This window comes from Camponotus floridanus, unplaced genomic scaffold, assembly GCF_003227725.1.
Source record: "Camponotus floridanus strain SB8 unplaced genomic scaffold, Cflo_v7.5 scaffold259, whole genome shotgun sequence".
NCBI lineage: Eukaryota > Metazoa > Arthropoda > Insecta > Hymenoptera > Formicidae > Camponotus > Camponotus floridanus.
The window spans coordinates 57390-79725 of record NW_020229391.1 but is presented as its reverse complement, the minus strand read 5'-3'; the positions used below and the strand labels follow the sequence as shown (position 1 = coordinate 79725).

The following is a 22336-nucleotide window of genomic DNA, read 5'->3' as shown; positions in this document are numbered from 1 at the left end:
TTGGAGGGACCCCCCCCTCCCCCCCCGGTCAACAATCCTGGTCACCACTCGGGCTGTACTTGTTCCGCCGGCCCTGTATATATATATCTTTTAATATCTTGACACGACTGTGTTCCGTTTGCTTCCCTCCCCAATTGAATCCAACATTTGAGGGCCGGGATAACAGCAAATAACGAGAGCGATTAGAACAATCGAGAAGGAAAGCGGACATCCTAGTTCTGCAATAATAAAAGGCGTGCCGAGAAGAAGATGAAGTCATTGAGCGAACTCAGTATAGCGAAGCTCAAAAATTTGCTAAAAGAAAGGAAACTATCTACAGCGGGAACGAAGGCAGAGCTGCTAATTCGCTTGCAAAAACCGCATGTCCTGATATAACGTCCATGATGGCGGCGCAAGAGGTCAGCGAGGAGAGTGATCGCGTGCATTCGGAAACGGTGGATGTGGCAATGAGAGATGCTGCAGGCGCAGCAAGCGCTATATTGACGAGTTCTGTGACCGCGAGTGCAAGTCAGAAAGAGATTGAATTGTACTGGAAGGAGAAAGAACTCATCAAAAAAGAGTTAGCGTTGGCCAAGAGAGAAATCGAGATCCTGCGACTAGCTCAAGCGTGTGGTGGCGCTGTCGCACAAGGATACGAGGTGGCGAAATCGGTTGCGAGCAAGCGTCGAATCTTCGAGAGGGCATACAGAGAGAGGCGCAAGAATCGGCGTCTGGTGACCATCTTGTAAGGACGAATGGCGGTACACAAGAGATCGCGCACGTTCAGAGGATTAATTTGACAAGCATTGCGGAGTTGCTCAAAACTTTTGACGATGCAGAGATTATGAAGCATGGGAAGGACAAATCAAGCTGTTAAGAGAAGTTTATCACCTGGATGACAATACGGCAAAAATCCTAGTAGATATGCGACTTAAAGGAAGAGCTTATGAATGGTTCCATTCCAAACCAGAGTATTTCAGATTAAGTTTCGACGAGCTTTTAAGGGAGCTACGACGAATGTTCCAGTTTCAACAAAGCAAAGTAACATTGCCCAAAAAATTTGAGGAGCGGTCATGGAATAAAGCTGAGTCTATTCATAAATACGTTCATGATAAGATTATTCTGGGAAACAAAATCTCTGTGCCGGACGATGAAATCCTAGGATACGTTATAGAGGGAATTCCTGATGTACAGCTGCGCGACCAAGCACGCATACAATTATTTAACAACGTGGACGCTTTGTTACAAACTTTCGAAAAAATCTCGTTGAGCGACAGAATAAGTAGCGGTTCGAATAAACAAGGAAAGGGCAACTTCAATCAAAAAATCAAAGAGAGCCATCAGAAATCTACAGGAAATCATCAAGGAGGAGATCGTCAGAAGTCGCTCAAACGTTGTTTCAACTGTGGCGAACATTCACACATAGGAGCTGAGTGTCCATCGAAATCGGAGGGAATGAAGTGTTTTAAATGTGCTGAGCAAGGACATGGCATCCAAATGCACGAAAAAGAATGACACTGTGAAAAATAAGATTGCGAAAAGCGATATAGTGAAAAGCGGTTGTGCGAAATTGCAATCAGAAAACCAAAGATGAACCAAAAAAGTTAGATTAAGTAACACTAAAATATGCACTCTCTTAGATACCGGTAGCGATATAAGTTTATTAAGCAAAGCGAAATATGATGAATCAGATTTACCTTCGCTGAATAGGAACTCTATTGTTTTCCGCGACGTTGGCGCTAAAGATAATAGAACGTTAGATTTTGACACTACGTTAGAGGTCCATGATCATGCTTATATTGTTCGTGTTCATATAATTCCAGATAATTTAGCATTGCATGATTTCTTACTCGGTAATGATTTTATTGATCGCGTGGAATTGAATATCAAAGGTGATAACGTGCGTATCAGTCCAATAGTGGAAGAGACACCCGAAGTGCTGAATATACAGGCGTTGAGCGACATTCAATTAGACTTCTCTACGTTAGCAAACCCCAAGCATAAATGGGATAACCAAAATGGCATCGAATTATATTCATAAACAAATGTACAAATCTGATCTTAAAATGTCAATTGTGGTTAAGGACGATGAACCCGTCTGTCAGAGGGCGAAGCGACTGTCGACGTCTGAAAAAGAATTAGTCAACAAGCAAATTGACGAGTGGATTAGAGATGGTATAGTGCAGCCGTCTATTTCTGAATATGCAAGTCCGATAGTTCTCGTTAAGAAAAGAGACGGATCTGTTAGAGTTTGCGTCTTTAGGGTTAGATTTCCTTAAAAAGCAAACGATGTGACAAAATGTGACTACAAGACAAAATGTGACTACAAGAAAAATCAAATAACGATAAAAGACAGCACATTAAAATTACATCCATGTAATAAAATTATTTTGAAGCCACGTAGCGAAACAATTATACGAGCCGCAGCCAACCACAATTGGATAGGGATAGTCCGAACTGAAGAAATAACACTAGGAGTTTATATTGAAAGCTGTCTGGTGGAAACAAAAAATTTTTCATGCCCTGTGAGCATAATAAATACAACGGATAACATCATTAAAATGCCCCACTCGACGAATAGTCACACTGGAGGACATGGAGAGAAATACGAAAGAAATAAACATAATAGAAACGGGGAGGAAAATTAAAAATATCATTCCTCGTAAACAACAAATCTGACAATTACTGCGAACGCAACATTTAAATGAAGAAGAGAGTCAGGCACTCTTAAAAATCTGCGAAGATTATAGTGATATATTTCACTTAGAGGGAGAACCACTCACATGCACTGCGACGGTAGAGCATGAAATGAAGACACGTACCGACATCGCACCGATGAACGTTAGACCATATCGCTTGCCAGCGAAACATAAAACAGAAGTCAATCGACAAATAAATGAAATGCTAAAAAACGAAATCACTAATGAATGCATTACTGCTAGTAGTACCGAAAAAGACAGACGCATCAGGAAAACCCAAGCTCCGAGTATTGATAGACTTTCGGAAGCTAAACGAATTAACAATAGACCAGTTGGGAAATGTAAAATATTTCACTACATTAGATTTAGCTTCAGGATATCATCAGATTCCGATGGCTGAACGAGATAAAAATAAAACTGCTTTTTCAACTCCCTACGGTCATTACGAATTTAATCGAATGTCGTTCGGATTAAAGAATGCGCCAACAACATTTCAAAGATTGATGAATTCCGTCTTAACAGGAATACAAGGACTTAGACGTCTGGTATATCTCGACGATATTGTAATTTAGGGATCAAGTTTAGAAGAACATAATAAACGACTTAAAGAAGTATTACAAAAATTACGAAAATCTAATCTAAAGTTGCAATCCGATAAATGTGAATTTTTGGGCAAAGAAGTGATTTCTGGGATATATAATTTCAGAAAATGGAATATCATCCGATCCGTCAAAATTAACCGCAATAAAAGAATTTCCGATCCTAAAAAGAGTCAAGTATATTTGTTGAGGAAACTCTCTGTGTTATCGGTAAGAGTCCCAATTAGGAGGACTGAGGCCGCAAGAGGCCCGAGTAGGGCGAGCGCGCAGCTCCCTCGGGAGCGGCGCCAGCTTGACGGGCCCGAGGGAGCGCGTGCTGGGAGCGTGTGGCATTCCTTTGTTCGTTACGCTGCGGTTGAGCTCGATCGCGTTCTCATGCGTCTTATCTCTTGTGATTTTCTCTTGTGGTTTTCTCTCGTGATATTTTCTTGTGTCTTACCAAATCAGGAAGGTCGACCTTCGTCCAATTGGGGACAAAAGGAAAGGGGTAATCGTCTTCAATAGACGAAGGGCATACCGAAAAGTGATAAAGAATCGCAAAGATTCTCAGAAGGATATCTGTCGCCCACCCCCCTCTGCCGCAAGGTGATGAGTCCTCGTTCGACTCTTTCTCACAGAGCTTGCCGACGACCCTCAGTGAAGGGCGAGGTGAAGAGTCCTAGTTCGACTCACCCGCTGCATATCATCTACGAGGTAACAAGCCTGCCGACGACCCCCGCTGAGGGACGAGGTGTAAGAGTCCTAGTTCGACTCTCTCTTTGTCTTCCGCGTCAGTATAGTCCGAGTTCGACTCTCACATCTGACGTCACATTGTGTGATGTCACCTCGTCCCCCTCTCTACAGAGGGATGGGAAAACCGCTTTCTACGCTAATTATATTCTTTGAATTATATTTTTGGAAGCTACACTTAAGCTTTATTCGAACAATATTAACCTTGATATGTTTTCTATTATAATTGTTTAAGCACTTTAGTGCAATAAGTATATATTATAGATTATAAGACTGACCACCAACATGAACAAAGAAAGATAGTCACTACATTATTTGCGTGCTTTAGTATTAAATGAAACTTGTTTAATTTTTGCTCTGTGCATTATAACTAATACAACTGTTGTTATAATTTACTGTTATCAATACTTTAAGAATAGTAATTTTATTTATAAGACTTATTTGAGTCGTTAAAGGATAGATAGCGGTTCACAGCAGGTAGAAAAACCGATTCTGTAAAAATGTGAAACATGAAAAGTGTGTATTCTAACATTATTAGTATACCGAATATTTATTTAACATAATAAATAATACATGTGTGTTATATACACATATATAAAAAAAAATTATGACAGCCCAAAGTCTCGAATCTCGGATCCCGAGATTACTAGTCTGCGCTCTGCCGCTGGACTAGCGGCACCGATCGAAAAAGTGTCTTTCTTTAGGCCTGATAACGAACCTGGCAATTTCTCTACACTTCGAGAAAAAAAAATTTTTTTTTACAAGGCGCATTGGACGAAAAGCTCGAACACGGATCAACTTTTTTTCGACATAGATTCACCACACCAAAGGAGATCAAAATCGGTGATGAGTCAACCGCGACCTCCCCTTGTCAGTTTTGTTATAGTGCAATAAAACGGAGAGTAATTCTCTCGTGAACATTACTGTGACAAATCAAAAGAAGCAAAGTGCATCTCATTCAATCCTATCCATTCATCCCTCGCGAAATCACATTTAAGTCAAGCTTGCGATACCCACTCGGGTGTGTACCGGCATTACAATCTCAATTACAAGGTGCGATCCCGAACATACAGAAAAGAAGAAAAAACAAATTCTAGCCGAATATCATGATGCATCTATAGGAGGGCATCAAGGAATCGAACGAACAATAAAAAGAATTCGACTCCAACATAATTGGAAAGGTCTAATAAAAAATGTCGAACGATATATAGCAAAATGCGAATCCTGTCAGAAAAACAAATTATCACGGAAAAATAAAGTACCGTTAATAATTACAGATACGCCTAATAAACCGTTTGAAAAATGCGCATTAGATATAGTCGGACCGCTAACAATTACGACTAACGGAAATAAATACCCATTAATTTTTCAAGATAATCTAACAAAATTCAGCAAAGCGATACCAATACTAAATCAGGAAGCAAATACCATTAGTAAAGAATGTCACAAAAATAATACTTGAACATGGAATTCCAGACAAAATTCTAACAAGGAACAAGGAACGAATTTTATGAGTGAAATATTTAAAAACACTTGTAAATTGTTAAAAATAAACAAAATTCAAACAACCGCCTATCATCCAGAAAGCAACGGCGCACTGGAACGATCGCATAGAACATTAGCCGAATACCTACGACACTATGTAAATGAAGATCAGACGAACTGGGATGAATGGATACCGTTCGCAATGTTTACATATAATAGGACGCCGCATACTGCTACAGGATTTACACCCTTTGAATTAGTTACGGGTATCAAGCCGAAATTCCGACAGCATTAACGAAACCACCGAAACCAACATATAATTACGACGACTACGTGCAAGAATTAAAAGAAAGACTGAGAGCGAGTAATCAACTTACGAAAGAGAACAACTCAAAAAGGAAAAAGAAAAAGCTAAAAAGAATTACGACAAAAATACAAAGAAAGCTCAATTTAAAATAGAGGAGATAAAGTGCTAATGTACGACAAAACGTTACGATGGGAACGATCGAAAAAACTCGAATCATTATGGACAGGACCATACACGATTATAAAAAAGAATTCAAACGTAAACTATACAATACAAAAAGGAAGAAAAGCAGTGCGCATGCATATAAATAAATTAAAACTATTCATAGAAAATTAAAATAAAAAACTCACTGAGAAAAAAAACGCACACAACGTATAACATAATACCTAATATATTATTACAGATTAACATTAAGGATCAACCTCGTCTTCACAGAGCAAGACAAAACGTCTTTTCCGTTTGAAGTGACTGAATTCGATCACACTCCAGGAATTTATTACGAAAAAATTGGACAGCTACATCAAATCCAGAAGACATCTCAGAAACTCGTTATCAAATTAGATATAACAGAATTAAATGATAGAACTTGGCAAATAAATAAATATATAAAACAAACAAACGAAATGTGCGATAAGAACCGAAACTGATATCAAACGAACATGTGATAATTTAAAAAATATTATAAATAATGACTCTAACACGTTAGCCAAAATAATAACATTAATAAACACACCTTATTTAAAACGCCAACAAACAGACGAAGAGGCCTCATCGATGGAATAGGTTCAATAACAAAATCTTTATTTGGAATCATGGACGCAAATGACACACATTTAATAAACGAACAGATACAATTATTACAGAACAACCAACAAGTATTAGAACACACCGCAAAAAATCGAATCAAAGTTTTGAATACTATCATAATTCATTTAAACAAATTAGAAAACATATTAGACTACAACGATAAATTAATAAACCATTATATTCGAGAATACACTACACGCGAAGAAATCGACGAACACTTTACTGTAATCATAGCGATGATAACAGATTTAGTTAGAGATGCGAAAGACATACTAGAATATTTGACGCATGTTCAGAAAGGCATAATGCATCCCTTGTTAACGCCGATAAACGAAATTATATTTCATTTAAAAGAAACGGTATTACAATTACCATGAGGTAGCTTTTCCATGCGACATAAAAATTGACGAATGGCAAACGATCGAGAATTATATAAAAATAAGCGCATACAGTGATAAAACAAATGTATACACGATCTTAAAATTTCCAATAATTACGCAACCAATGTTTGACGTTTTAAATGTAATTCCGTTACCAACATTTAATGATGAAAATAAATTTATGTATACAGAAATAACTAATAGACTAACAGCTATAAATAAAGAAACGCGTATATATTTAATTTTAACAAAACAAGATTTAGACGAATGTATTAATAATAATAGCATATATCTATGCGAAAAAAATCAGTCGATCTATCATGTAAGCGAAAATACACCGAGCGAAATCAAAATATATACACAAAGACAAAAGTACCACGAAAATTGTAACGTAGACCATATGATAGCGACCCGCACAATATGGCTCACATTATGACAGCCACACTCCTGGCTATATTCAACCACCTCCGAGCAGCAAATTACGATAACATGTAATACGTATCCTGAACATAAGAGGATAATTAAGAAATCAGATCGAATTGCTCTACACGACAATTGCAAGATGACAACTACGGACATGACAATACAGACGGAAACAAGCACATACAGTGCTGTTACAGAAACATTTTCACCAGATTTAATATAACAGTTTCAACTAAAAGAGATAATGACGGCAAACTTAAAGACATAATAAATAATCCACTAGAGTTAAAAGATTTAAACAATAAATTAGAAGAAATAAATGACGATTTAAATAATAACAAAAACAATTTGTTCAAACAAAAACAATTTATTTACCCATTGGCATCCAGCGGAATAACCACTATAATTATTATAATATTAATAATATGGATAATTATCCAAAATAGGAAAAATAAACCTACATTAACATTTTGCTTACTGGGTAAGCAAAACAAACGACTGTTAGAATACTAAACAAACGACTGTTAGAATAGTAGATGAAATCGATAGATATCAAGAATATACCTAGAATATATCTAGAATGCCTAGACCAATCTTAAAAAGAAGTAAAAGCACACGGAAAAAAATGTATTTTAGAGGAAAAAAATGTCTGATAATAAGCTAGATGTAAGAACGATTATAATCAACATTATAAAACGGAAAAAAGATATTGTATTATATTCAAAATTGCAAAAATTATAGAAAAACTTTGTTTCAACTTCCATTTTTCTTTTTTAACGGGGGAGGAGTGTTATAGTCTCACAAACTACAGGGTGGGCCATCTAGCATTTGGAATTTCAACTACCGGTTATTTTGAGTTTGAATGGTGTAATGACACTCATGACGTATCAGAAATTTAGTTTTTTGTTTGACATTTACGAAATGGGTCGCTATACGCTCGTCCAATAAGGTCAACCGAAAACATTGCTGCTGTTGCTCAGAGTGTGCTTGAACAACCATCAACATCAGCTCGCCATCGTTCTCAAAACTTGAACATTTCACGCACAGGTTTCAACAGGAACGGCGCACCTTGCCACACAGCCAAGGTTACAATCGATCTTTTGCACACTGTCTTCGAAAATCACCACTGTGAAGTTGGCCCCTCATTTTAAAAAATTTGAAAATTTTATTAGAGTTCTGATAGCCCCCCTAAGAGTTCTAAAGTTCTCTATCAGTTTTAGAAATAGTTCCGTCATTTAAAACAAAAAAAATAGCATTTGAAGATACGGGGGGGCCAACTTCACATTTGGTGCAACTTTAACATGGCATAACTTTTTTGTTATCAATTTTAGAGCTTTGGTTATTAAGGATAATTGTTAGAACTCTTTGGGGGGCTATCAGAACTCTCAATAGAACTGTCAAGTTCCGAAAAAAATTTTCACCCTTAAAATAGGGGTAATAAATTTTTCGGAAATCAGCAGTTCTCTCGAGAGTTCTGGTAGCCCCCCCAAGAGTTTTAACGATTTTTCTTAATAATCGAAGGGCTACGACGCGAAATTAAAAAGTTCTCGCTGGTTGAAGTTGCAGAATCGAAAATTTTCAAAGTCCCACAAGGGTAGACATTTTTTTCGGAAATCAGCAATTTTCTCGAGAGTTCCGGTAGCCCCCCCAAGAGTTTTAACGATTTTTCTTAATAATCGAAGGGCTATGACGCGAAATTAAAAAGTTCTCGCTGGTTGAAGTTGCAGAATCGAAAATTTTCAAAGTCCCACAAGGGTAGACATTTTTTTCGGAAATCAGCAGTTCTCTCGAGAGTTCCGGTAGTCCCCCGAAGAGTTTTAACGATTGTTCTTAATAATCGAAGGGCTACGACGCGAAATTAAAAAGTTCTCGCTGGTTGAAGTTGCAGAATCGAAAATTTTCAAAGTCCCACAAGGGTAGACATTTTTTTCGGAAATCAGCAGTTCTCTCGAGAGTTCTGATAGCCCCCCCAAGAGTTTTAACGATTTTTCTTAATAATCGAAGGGCTACGACGCGAAATTAAAAAGTTCTCGCTGGTTGAAGTTGCAGAATCGAAAATTTTCAAAGTCCCACAAGGATAGACATTTTTTTCGGAAATCAGCAGTTCTCTCGAGAGTTCTGGTAGCCGGGCTACCATAGCCCCCCCAAGAGTTCTAACGAGTACGCCGAGCGCAGAATCGAGACGTCCCCCACCACGTTGCAGCAACAGCGCCACGAGACGGTGACTGCGCGTCCACTCGCTTATCTCGTAAACTCCCGAGCCACGCGAATGAGTAGCGGAATTGACGAGAGTTTCGACAGAAACCGAACGCACAAACCGAACGAGGCGAAAATCGTCTTTTTTTTTTAATTCTTCTGTTTTTCCATATCTTCTTGGATTTTCATATCTTTAGGATTACGTTTTTTTTCTTTTTTTACCTCTAAGGTATTCTATAGATTTTATTTTAGACTTAGGTTTTCACATATATTTAACTTTAGATTTAGTTTTCAGATTAGATTTTTTTTCATTGTACTTTAGATTTAGATTCTTTTTAGAGTTTTAAGAGTTCTTTAATTTCTTCTCTTACAATTAGTTTATATTCATATATATAGTTATAGTACATAGTATTTTAGTTCTTTTGCATTGTTTTTAAAAAAATTTCTTTCAATATGTACGATAAAAAGAAATTGCGTGATGTCTTGATAAATGACGAATATAAAACTGTCGGTGATGACGGTAAAATTTTTCCACCATCTCATGATATTTATCGTGTGATATCTGAAATTCTTATAAATAATGGATTACATATTACTCCTAAGCATATTTATATGATTTTGAAAAATGATAGAAATGGCATGTACAGCGCTGTATTGAAAGCGTTTGGAATAGACAAAAAAGCTGCGATTCAAAATAACGATTCGAAAGATAGCACTTTTAATGTGACAGACTTAAATAATAGTTCTACTTCTGAATCTTCGAAAAGTTTTACGTTGATCATTTCAGAAGAAAAATGGGCGCAAATAAAACCTAAGCGCCAAAAATGCGGACGTAACAAAAGAAAATATATGTCATTGCAATCAGGTAAATGGACACATATTTTTGCTGATAAAATATGGCAGCAAACAAAATTACCGTGCGCATTTATGTTTAAACGCGCTAAGGTTTATATAAAAAGCGATGCTAAATGTTATGCACGTTTTAAGGGTATGTGCAATGAATGTGACGCGCATCTTATAGGTTTATTATACAATAAGCCTATCAAAGGAAATGATGCAGTATTTGAATGTACTCTTACTAGATTTTCAACAGAAGTTGTACATAAGAAAAAAAGACAATTGAAAGGATTTTTACGCGAAAAAGTTGCGAACGAATTAGTAGACGGACATAAAAGCGCCAGTGTTTGGCGCAACGAAGAAGCGAAGCAATTAATGACATTTGGCGATAATGTTCCACCAATTTTATACGACGCAACAGTTTTGCGCAAGGCAAAACAAGAAGAAATAGATAAACAACACAATTACATAATACGGATCCTTTACACAATTTACATATCGCCAAGTGTACTAGATTTGTACGAACAATACACAACATAGGATTAAATCCGTTTTACTGTATGTATTGGTCACTGGAACAACAGATTATGTATAAAAAGGCTCATAAGCAAGACGATAATTGTCTTTTAACTGTAGATGCCACTGGAAGCATAGGAAAAAAATTACGGCTTCCGAATGGAGAAAAATCACCACATTTATTCTTGTATGAATGTGTGTGCGTTTCCGAGCTTGGCAATTTTCCTGCCTTCCAGATGATTTCTGCAAAGCAGGATGCATCGATGATAAGCTACTTTTTATCAGAAATCATAAGAGACGGTGCACCAATACCTAAAATCGTTGTAACAGATTTTGGAAAAGCAATTCTTATTGCGATCGCACATATATTCGCAAATTGCATAGATTTACGTCATTATTTGCAAATCTGTTACAATATAATTAATAATATATGTTGTAATAACATTCCGCAATGTTACATGAGATTAGACATTAGCCATTTTATAGGCATGATAGCCAAATGGGAATGTCTAAGAGGTAAAGCACCTAAAATCCGACAATTTTTTTTAAGATGCCTGGGACAAGCCTATCAAATGGAAAATTTTACCGTGGTGCATAATTTTTTAAAATCAGTTTTAATAGTAACGTTGAGCGAAGAAATAGGCCTGGATAAAAGCGGTGCATTTTTATCCTCAGAAATACATTTAAGAGATGTAAATAATGTCATTAAAGGCACAGTTATTGATGACATTGAAAAGGATGATGATTGTGATGACATTGAAAATGAAGATTATGATGAAATTAACGATGATGAAGAAATTTTAGCAAGCGACTGGACAACTTTGGCCGAAAACCTATTTCTTGATGCTCAAGAAATTGCCCGTAATTCGCGCAACGGAAGTATCGTGAATGCGTATTATAATCCCGAAGCTGCGAGAAAAATAAAGTTTCTCATAACTTATTTACCCTTGTGGACGGGCATAATGAGATCTTATTTTAAACGTGGCTCACAAATTGCTTCATCATCGTTTGTCGAAGCCGAATTTTCAGCGCTTAAAACAAGAGTGTTTAAAAATCAATTACCTATGCGTATTGATAAATTTATCATTCGTCATCTGGAATATTTAGAAGGTAGGCTTCTACTAACAGGTGCATCCAAACAAACACCTGAAAAAACACCTTCACCAAGCAAAGATATTTCGAGCCCAATAATTGTAGACACGCCTAAAATATTTAATCCATCACACTCGTCTATAATTTATAATGAGGAATCAATCTCAATAAAAAGTGAGATTGAAGAAAAAAATATAAAGGATGAAGACAATACAGACAAAAATGAAAACGAGATTGCGCGAGACTCGTTAAATGAAATAGAAAATTGGAAGCTTAAAATAAAAAGATCCGCAAGTGATGATGTTGAAAAGGTCGCGAAACGACTCAAATCTAATTATTTAACGCCATGTGCTGATTGGGATTTAATTACCACCAATAAAACTATAGGTATTCCAGTTTTTAAAAATGGCAGCGTATGCAACGCCACGACGATAAACAAAGAAAAAATTGTTGTGCGAGAAACTTGCGCATTCGACTCAATTTTCCAAGTTGTGGCGAATGGTATAGGTATGCGAGATACCTATAAAACAGAAGTAATGGCATCATCTAATCACTTTATAAAACTGATTAAAGATGTTTTAGCACGCGGAAAAATTATTGCTAACGATTATTGTGAACGAACAACAATCCTATGCAATATCGCCATTTTCAAGAAAAAGACATACACTAGGAACATATCTTCTTTAAATGCTAATTGCAATGCTGCGCATCTTGCCGAAATTTTACTTGAAGATATTCCTAGTTCTACAACTATGTGTAAATGTGACAATTGCGATCACAGTTATAAAAGAACCTCCTCGACCTGCAACATAAATGTAGACGTCATTATAAAAAATTGCTTAAGTAACATGCAACAAGCAATAGATGACAACATTATTACGCGAAAAAAAACAACATGCAAAAATTGCAAAGAAGTTAATGTTAACCGTACTATTTCCTATGGTTCTCATCTAATTATAGATACGTGTATTTTTAGTGATCCTAATTACATGCATGATCAAAATATTAATATTAAATACACATTGGACACCATATCTAAAACTATTGTTGTTGATGATAAACACTATATCCTGTCAGGAGTGATATCATATATTCAATACGGCAGTGGTTATAGTAGTGGACATTACATTGCGTTCACGTATATAGGAACGCAATGGTACAAATACGACGACCTAGCCACAAAACGATCAACAGTAAATGGAAAAGAAGACATATGTCCACACGTAATTATTTATGTTAAAAATTAATAAGTACAGCGGAAATAATAAAAAAAATAAAAATACAAAAAAATTCTAAACTAATTCTAAAAAAATTTAGTAATAAGTAATACATAGCATAATATAGGATATAAAGTTCTCTTAAGCATCTCATATATAAATATATATATATATATATATATATATATATATATATATATGTATATATACATACAAAAATTTAAAAAAAAATTAAAAAACAAGTCTAAAAAATCTAGTATTTAGTAATAATATAGTACAATATAATAATATGTGTAATATAATCTATATTATAAGTAGTATTAGTATCTATTAATAGTAGTATATAAGTATAATAGTATACATATAAGTATAATAACAAGAGTATAAAAAATTGATAATAACTATATTATTGCACATCGTAGCGCCACGATTATTAAGAAAGATCGCTAGAACTCTTGGGGGGGCTACCGGAACTCTCGAGAGAACTGCTGATTTCCGAAAAAAATGTCTACCCTTGTGAGACTTTGAAAATTTTCGATTCTGCAACTTCAACCAGCGAGAACTTTTTAATTTCGCGTCGTAGCCCTTCGATTATTAAGAAAAATCGTTAAAACTCTTGGGGGGGCTACCGGAACTCTCGAGAGAACTGCTGATTTCCGAAAAAAATGTCTACCCTTGTGGGACTTTGAAAATTTTCGATTCTGCAACTTTAACCAGCGAGAACTTTTTAATTTCGCGTCGTAGCCCTTCGATTATTAAGAACAATCGTTAAAACTCTTCGGGGGGCTACCGGAACTCTCGAGAGAATTGCTGATTTCCGAAAAAAATGTCTACCCTTGTGGGACTTCGAAAATTTTCGATTTTGCAACTTCAACCAGCGAGAACTTTTTAATTTCGCGTCGTAGCCCTTCGATTATTAAGAAAAATTGTTAGAACTCTTGGGGGGGCTACCAGAACTCTCGAGAGAACTGCTGATTTCCGAAAAATTTATTATCCCTATTTTAAGGGTGAAAATTTTTTTCGGAACTTGACAGTTCTATTGAGAGTTCTGATAGCCCCCCAAAGAGTTCTAACAATTACCCTTAATAACCAAAGCTCTAAAATTGATAACAAAAAAGTTATGCCATGTTAAAGTTGCACAAAATGTGAAGTTGGCCCCCCCGTATCTTCAAATGCTATTTTTTTTGTTTTAAATGACGGAACTATTTCTAAAACTGATAGAGAACTTTAGAACTCTTAGGGGGGCTATCAGAACTCTAATAAAATTTTCAAATTTTTTAAAATGAGGGGCCAACTTCACAGTGGTTCGAAAATCGCATAATCAGCTGAAATGCTAATGTCAATTGGCCGCCTCGCAGCTGCAATTTGACACCGCTATTTTTTATGGGGAACCGTCAAGGATAAGTGTTACGCTAACCAGCCGGAAACGATTCAAGAATTAAAACATGAAATCAAAGTTGCCATTGATGAAATACACGCCCATACAGTGGAAAATGTACTGAAAAATTGGGTTGATAGAATGGGGTATTGTGCAGCCAGCCGTGGAAGTCATTTGAATGAAATTGTATTTCATGTTTAATGGCAATGTACTACCTTTCCAATAAAGCCATAAACTTTGAAAAATATTCATACGTTTTTTTTAGAGCCAAATTAAATTCCAAATTTTAAATGGCCCACCCTATATAACCTGTACATAATTAAAATATTAAACGTTAGCATAAAATATTATTGATAAATGCGATATCGAACATTCACCTTATAGAATCGCTGTCTCAGCGAACCACGCGCGGATTTGCCGAAAATGCGGAAGTGCAACGAAGGAGTTCGACATCAAATCATCTTCGCTTGCACTTCAACTTGACCGCACCATGACCTCGTATGGCCATGTTACTAAGCGGTTCCCTCTCAAAAAACCTTCCAAAATAAGGGTTTAAATACGAATCACCGCAAGAGCACGGCGAACAGTCGTAAAGCAAATGTAACCCGTGTTAAGTGCGAACCAATCATGTGTCATAAACGAACTACTTGGACATAATCGACATTAATCGACGACAAGGCGGAAAGACTCAACTGTATCAGCAGAAATAAGAAAGGCTCCTGTACGAACTGATGTATAAAATACAAGGTATAATTGAAACAGAAAGCACATAAAATTATTAAATACAGCCAAACCCGATTCCTGATCCTTCGGCGGTCTGAGATATTCTATATCTCCCGACTCCACATCCCGTGCCGCTTCCGGCACAACAAGCAATTTCTCTCATCAAGATCTATCTTTTGATATAAGTTTAAAAAAGATTTTGTGCAGAAGTTCTTCGTCGACCCAACCACAGGAACATTTCGTTTAACTATATTGCGATTGATCACAATCATTCACAGATTCTTTGAATTGCTGCTTGATACATTGATACAATTAATTAGAAGATTGTATATTTAGTTTAATTCTCAACGTGAACAATCGAGTCAACTACTCATTCTTATTTTATGCATACAATTAAAATGAGAATGGAGATTGAATATATTGAGTTTGAAAAAAAATCCTTTCATCTATAAATAAGAAGGAGACTGAAAGAAAGAGAAATGAAAGAAAAAGAGGAGAATTGGAAAAGAAAGTGAAGAGAGAATGAAAAAGAGAAGAAAGGAGAAAGAGAGAAAGAAAGAAAGAGAATGAATGAAGAAGAGACAAAGAAACGGGGGAAAGGGGGAAAAAAAGAAATATGTAATATTGTATAAATATTACATCATAAACTTTTACTGATATTTATGGAAATTACGTACTGTTAATTTTTTGAAACCACATCGGTTTATTCTTCCAAGCGACACCAAAGAAATATGCCGGTATACCAGTTATAGTGATTAGAATTCCCATGCCGAGTTCATATGGTCTTTCGTAACATGGTACAATAACCAAAAAAATGCATATTATTACGAATACTATAGGTATCCATAATGGTACCTAGAAAAATTTTTATTTAATATGTAGGTATACAAAGAAGGATGATGAAAAAAGGGCCGATTTTGCTTGACTGAAGTGTATAAGGAATGTCTTAAACATGCAGAAATAATTTCTCTATTTCTTTCCTTATTCTTTCGAAACACGTAGTTTATTTCATATGCATATATATAAATCAACTTAAACATACAGAAATAATCTTCTCTATTTCCTTCTTTAATTTTATCCGCCCTTTTCTAAACACGTCGTCTGTCTCACTGGATGTATTTCTGTGGCAACCCTTTCATCTTACTTTATATAACCCATCCAAATCCTTCTTCTGCCACAATCAATTGCTTACACCTCTTTCTTTATACACACACAAAGTATACCCCTTTATTCTTATACACTCCTTTTCCATTCCTTTCTTCAAAAAAATTCATATGTATGCTTTTTGTAGTAGCTTTGTATATCATCCAAATTTCTACAAATGTACTGCTTGTTCATCATCCAAATTTCTACAAATGTAATGCTTTTGCTTAAATTTCAATATGCTCCCTAAATCTTATGAATTTTTTAATAATCTTATCCTACTCAGGAGGTCAAAACGTACAAAAAACATTGTTTCTCTTATTTACATTTTTGAAAGCCAAAATTGACCCTTTTTAACATCCTCTTTTATATTTTATATCTGTAAAATAATAAATGTAAAATAATTACTTTTATTGGTCGTTCCATATTAGGTCTTTTATAACGCAACCATAAAATTCCAGCCACAGAGATCATAATGAAAAATGATTCTACTATACTGCAATATGGAATCAGTACAAATATATCACTCGTACATAACATTATGAGAGATAAAATACACTGTAAATACAAATAAGATTAAGTCGTAAACTTATTCAACTATTTAATCTAAAAGAATATTTCATTTTTTACTTTTAACGTTATAATCATATATGATTGCTATAAGTAAACATATCTATAGAGGAAGAATTTTATAATTTTAACCAATTTAATTAGAAAAAATATAATTAATGTATATACCAGAAATATTAAAGCAGGTGTAGGTGTGAGTCTGGACATGTTAATATGGCTTAACATTGAGGGGAAGTGACCATTTCTGGCACCAACAAAGCACATCCTAGACGATGTCATAATATGAACGCTCAGTCCTCCAAAGGCAGATACAGCTACCATTACAGGTATTATCCATGCCATGTATCCAAGAAGTTGATTGCCGAAAGTCTAACATAAATATTGAATTTAACACGGAATATCGGATATTGCAACTCTAGCTGATACATTGTTAGACTATAGAAAAATACTTACTACAGCGATGGCATTAGAAGCAATCATAGCAGTAGGTGTTATAACCGTTAAATAAGCAATATTCGCCATAACATATATCAAGGTCACTAATGGCAGTGATATATATATCGCACGTGGTAGATTTCTAACAATAAAAAATAATTCAAATATTAATTCAACAAAGAACATAATTAGTACATAAAAAGGCGGAAAGGAATAGGTCTAACAAGAACGCATTGAATAAATGCATATGTAAATTAAATTTTTTTTTACTCCTTTTTTTTTTATTAATTTATACAAGTTAGCTTATACAAGTTTTCTTCCTTGTACTTCTATTTATCTTGTATAAATTTTTAAACTTAGTTGGCGCAATTTTTATATATCACTATTTTTATAGACAAGACAACAGTTAGATGCAATTAGTACATGAACTTGGCATCTTTTTTTATCTTTTTTTTAAAAAAAAAGTAAGTTTTTTAAGAATATAACACTTAAAGAAAAGTAGGTTTTTAAAGAATACAACACTTCCTTTTTAATAATATTTTATAATTTGACTACAGATATTATATTAAAAAGAATATATATATATATATATATATATATATATATATGTATATATATACAGGGTGTACCACCTAGAAGTGGCCGCCCCCTTTTATCTTTTAAACTAAAAGAGATAGATCATAACAAACATATATGAAATTAAATGGCTTTAACTGAACTTTATTGTGAGCATAGTGGTTGATTACAAAATTTATCTGTATTAAAGAACGGAGAGATGTGTATAATTTTTTATAATAATATAGATATTTTGATATAATAAAAATTGTAGCGCTGTTTGAAACGAATATAACGATGCATGATTTAATGTAAATATTTTACATATTATACGAGATTTTCCGGCTTGAAATATCACGGGTGACGTCCACCATTTCATTTTCGGCCTTGCGATATAGTCAACTTCTGACTCGTGCATTAGAGGTTGACATATGTCATGTTGTCATTTAATCATGATACTCAGTCAGAAGTTGGCTATATCGCAGGGCCGAAAATGAAATGGTGGACGTCACCCGTGATATTTCAAGCCGGAAAATCTCGTATAATATGTAAAATATTTACATTAAATCGTATAATATGTAAAATATTTACATTAAATCATACATCATTATATTCGTTTCAAACAGCGCTACAACTTTTATTATATCAAAATATCTACATTATTATAAAAAAATTATATATATCTCTCCGTTCTTTAATACAGATAAATTTTGTAATCAACCACTATACTCACAATAAAGTTCAGTTAAAGCCATTTAATTTCATATATATTTGTTATGGTCTATCTTTTTTAGTTTAAAAGATAAAAAAGGATGGCCACTTCTAGGTGGGACACCCTGTATATATATATATATATATATATATATATATATATATATAAATATATATACAATATATATATATATACAGCGTGTGTCAAAAGTTCCGGGACGGCTGGATAATTTGAAAAATACGCATCACAGAGGAAAATGACAAAAGTTGTAGGATTTTTCCCGGGCAATCCGACGGTGACCTTAGATTTGACCTTGGATAGTCATTTGAAGGTCACATAAAGATTACCTTCAATTTATTAAATGGAACCCCCTATTTTTCATTGCATATTCTTGTAGCTTATCTCGAGAGCTTTCCAAAACACTATAATTAAGTACCTTTTTATTAAGTACTTTTTGAGTTATAAGGCTTGAAATAATTTCTTAATTTTACATAAACCATAAAATATCTAGTAAACCATTCATTTTTCGATTATCTTACCTTCATACTTTTATGTACAAAATAATGAGAGGAATCAATTGGTGTAAAGAAAACACATAGTTGTTTCTAAGAAAAAATATGTAATTTGCAATTAACAATTCCATATTTTTTCTTAAAAACAACTGTATGTTTTCTTTACACCAATTGATTCCTCTCATTATTTTGTACATAAAAGTATGAAGGTAAGATAATCGAAAAATGAATGGTAAGATAATCGAAAAATGGTTTACTAGATATTTTATGGTTTATGTAAAATTAAGAAATTATTTCAAGCCTTGTAACTCAAAAAGTACTTAATAAAAAGGTACTTAATTATAGTGTTTTGGAAAGCTCTCGAGATAAGCTACAAGAATATGCAATGAAAAATAGGGGGTTCCATTTAAGAAATTGAAGGTAATCTTTATGTGACCTTCAAATGACTATCCAAGGTCAAATCTAAGGTCACCGTCGGATTGCCCGGGAAAAATCCTACAACTTTTGTCTAGGTCATTTTCCTCTGTGATGCGTATTTTTCAAATTATCCAGCCGTCCCGGAACTTTTGACACACGCTGTATATATATATATATATATATATATATATATATACAGAGTAATTAAGGTTGACCACAACTGGCAATTTTAATTACTCTGTTTTATTTATTTGCTGGCGACTTTGAAGTTTTTTTAAGATATATATATATATATATATATATATATATATATATATATATTATATTATATTTTATTTTATTGGCTCAACTTCCGAATAGACCCTACCTCCGAATTTGATAAAATTTATAGCATTTGAAGATCATAAGAGAACATATTTATATCGTAAAGGATTTTTTACGGAAACGATTAGGAACAGAGAAATTAAAAAAAAAAGACGGTAAAACTATCGTTTAGAATTCATTTCCGACAACTTTGATTTTGACATATCTTGTTAAGGTCATAACTCTGAGCAATTTTCAGAAGGTTTTAACCGTTGCTTGTTGTTAAAAAATTATTGAGAAAAAAATTTTGAAAAATATAGGAGTTATTTTGAAAGGTATAAACTGTGTGAGGTCTGTAATGTTTTGTTCTATATGGGCTTGCGAGTTTTCACGTGAAGCAATGTCCACCTCACATCCCCTTGTGCTTTGAACATGCTTTGAAACGAGGTTTAGTTGTTTTGTTCTACATGAGTTTGCGACTTTTGAATTTTGATAAATATTTATAAGTGGATTTGGAGAACTCAGTTAATGGAGCGACGATCGGAAGGTGCTGATTTTTCGCATTGATGTGCTTACAACGAATTATTAAAGATGTGGAATCGGCATAAATTAACTCTTGAAGTGATTGCCGATCGTGAGACAGCTCTAAAATGGGCTCAAGAAAACTTTCTTCTTTATAGTTCGCGACAGTCATAACATAAGTGTGAAATGAGGTAGTATATAAATACTATATAAATAGAGGGCGCTTGGATACATTTCGGTGTCCAAAAAATAAAAATCATACTTTAAGTCGCCTTGCAGAAATAAGTGCAGCTACTGGAACATGGTTTGCAGGACATCATATAAATGCTAATAAAGTTTTTAGTCTTATGATGAGTTTCTGTGATAATAATAGTTACAAAAAAGTTTGCAGAGAGGCGATGTTTGATGAAAGTGGTTGTTTCTCAGAGATAATATGTGATTGATATATTTACTGCAGGGAATAGTTGTAGAAAAGTGTTTAGAGCAACAACAGGAAAGAGGACTAATAGGAGGCCCAGGAAAGATAGTTCAAATTGACGAATCAAAGTTTGGACGAAGGAAATATCAAAGTGGACGAGTGATAGAAGGACATTGGCTGCTAGGGATGATAGAGGATGAGAGTGAGGACTTTAGATTGGAGATGTATTCGAAGAATCAGCGTACATCTGAGGTTTTGATACCGCTTATCCAACAGAATGTGGCTCCAGGCTCGATTATGCATACAGATCAATGGAAAGCATTTAATGAGCTGGGAGATTGTGGTTACATTCATAAGACAGTTAACCATAGTAGAGAATTTGTGGCAGCTGATGGGGTTCACAACGAATCGAGGCAAGTTGGCGGCCGATGAGGCGATATTTCGCAGGGAGGCATATACCTGAGGAATGCTTTGCAGATCATGTAATGGAATATCAGTGGAGAAGATGGCTTCGGAAGCATAATAAAAATCGTTTCAAAGAATTACTTTCTTACATAAAGAAATTGTCTCCATGACATAGTGTAAATCTAAATAGTTATTTGGCTATTGTTTTTTGCATTAAATTGTTAGCTTAAGTTTAAGTTGTATTTAGCTAGTATAATTGTTAGCTTAAGTTTAAGTTTAAGTTGTTAATTGAAATTTAGGTTTAAAGTTAAGATTAGGTACCTTACCTACCGGGGGGATGATTGCGGGAGGGGGGCCGAAGACCCCCCTTGCATCCCGCACGCGCGCGCGTGTGTATGTGTGTACACATACGTTTCTGATATTTATATAAGTATCTTTTGCAAAATATATGAAAACTTTCTTTTTTGAGTTTCTTTGCTTCTACTCGTTTCCGCAAAAAATCTTTTATGGTGTGAATGTGTTCTCTTATAGTCCCTTGAAATGCTGGAAGTTTCATCAAATTCGGAGGTAGGGGCTATTCAGAAGTCTTACCTTTTAATTATTTATTATTTAACTTGCACTTTATTACTTGTCACTACTCAAAATGCGGTTAATGATATATATGTCACTAATGACACATGTAATTAATCCCAGAGCGCCACTAGCGCAATCTTCTGTCGAGAGTAGCAACAATATATTTTCTCTTTTTATGTGTTGTATACATGTTGATGAAGACGACATGACGATGAAGACGTTTGTTAAATTTCAGTATCTCGACTTTGTGTTATTATATCTCCTTTGCATATCACGTAGCACAAAAATAAAGACAGTTTTTTATATAATTCAAACTCACTCTATCGATTAAGCCTAATAAGAATTCGATCCGTTCAGCCGTTATTGAAATTCGTAATCTGAGTTACTCTCAACTGTCCGACTCG

The 22336-nt window shown here is 34.7% G+C and overlaps 1 protein-coding gene across 5 annotated transcripts in view; it reads right to left on the bottom strand.

The window, feature by feature from the left end:
• The window catches only part of LOC105252679 (Y+L amino acid transporter 2), a 53245-nt gene that overhangs the window by 25307 nt on the left and 5602 nt on the right, over nt 1-22336 (bottom strand). Inside the window, exons 4-8 of one of the 5 annotated variants that reach the window (XM_025409322.1) lie at nt 17534-17657; nt 17249-17449; nt 16919-17068; nt 16045-16222; nt 1377-1718 (exon numbers count right to left, since the gene is read on the bottom strand). In XM_025409322.1, the coding sequence (XP_025265107.1) occupies nt 1396-1718; nt 16045-16222; nt 16919-17068; nt 17249-17449; nt 17534-17657 (976 nt within the window). In that variant the 3' untranslated portion in view covers nt 1377-1395. The other 4 variants (XM_025409323.1, XM_025409324.1, XM_025409325.1 and 1 more) reach the window with 4 other exon arrangements.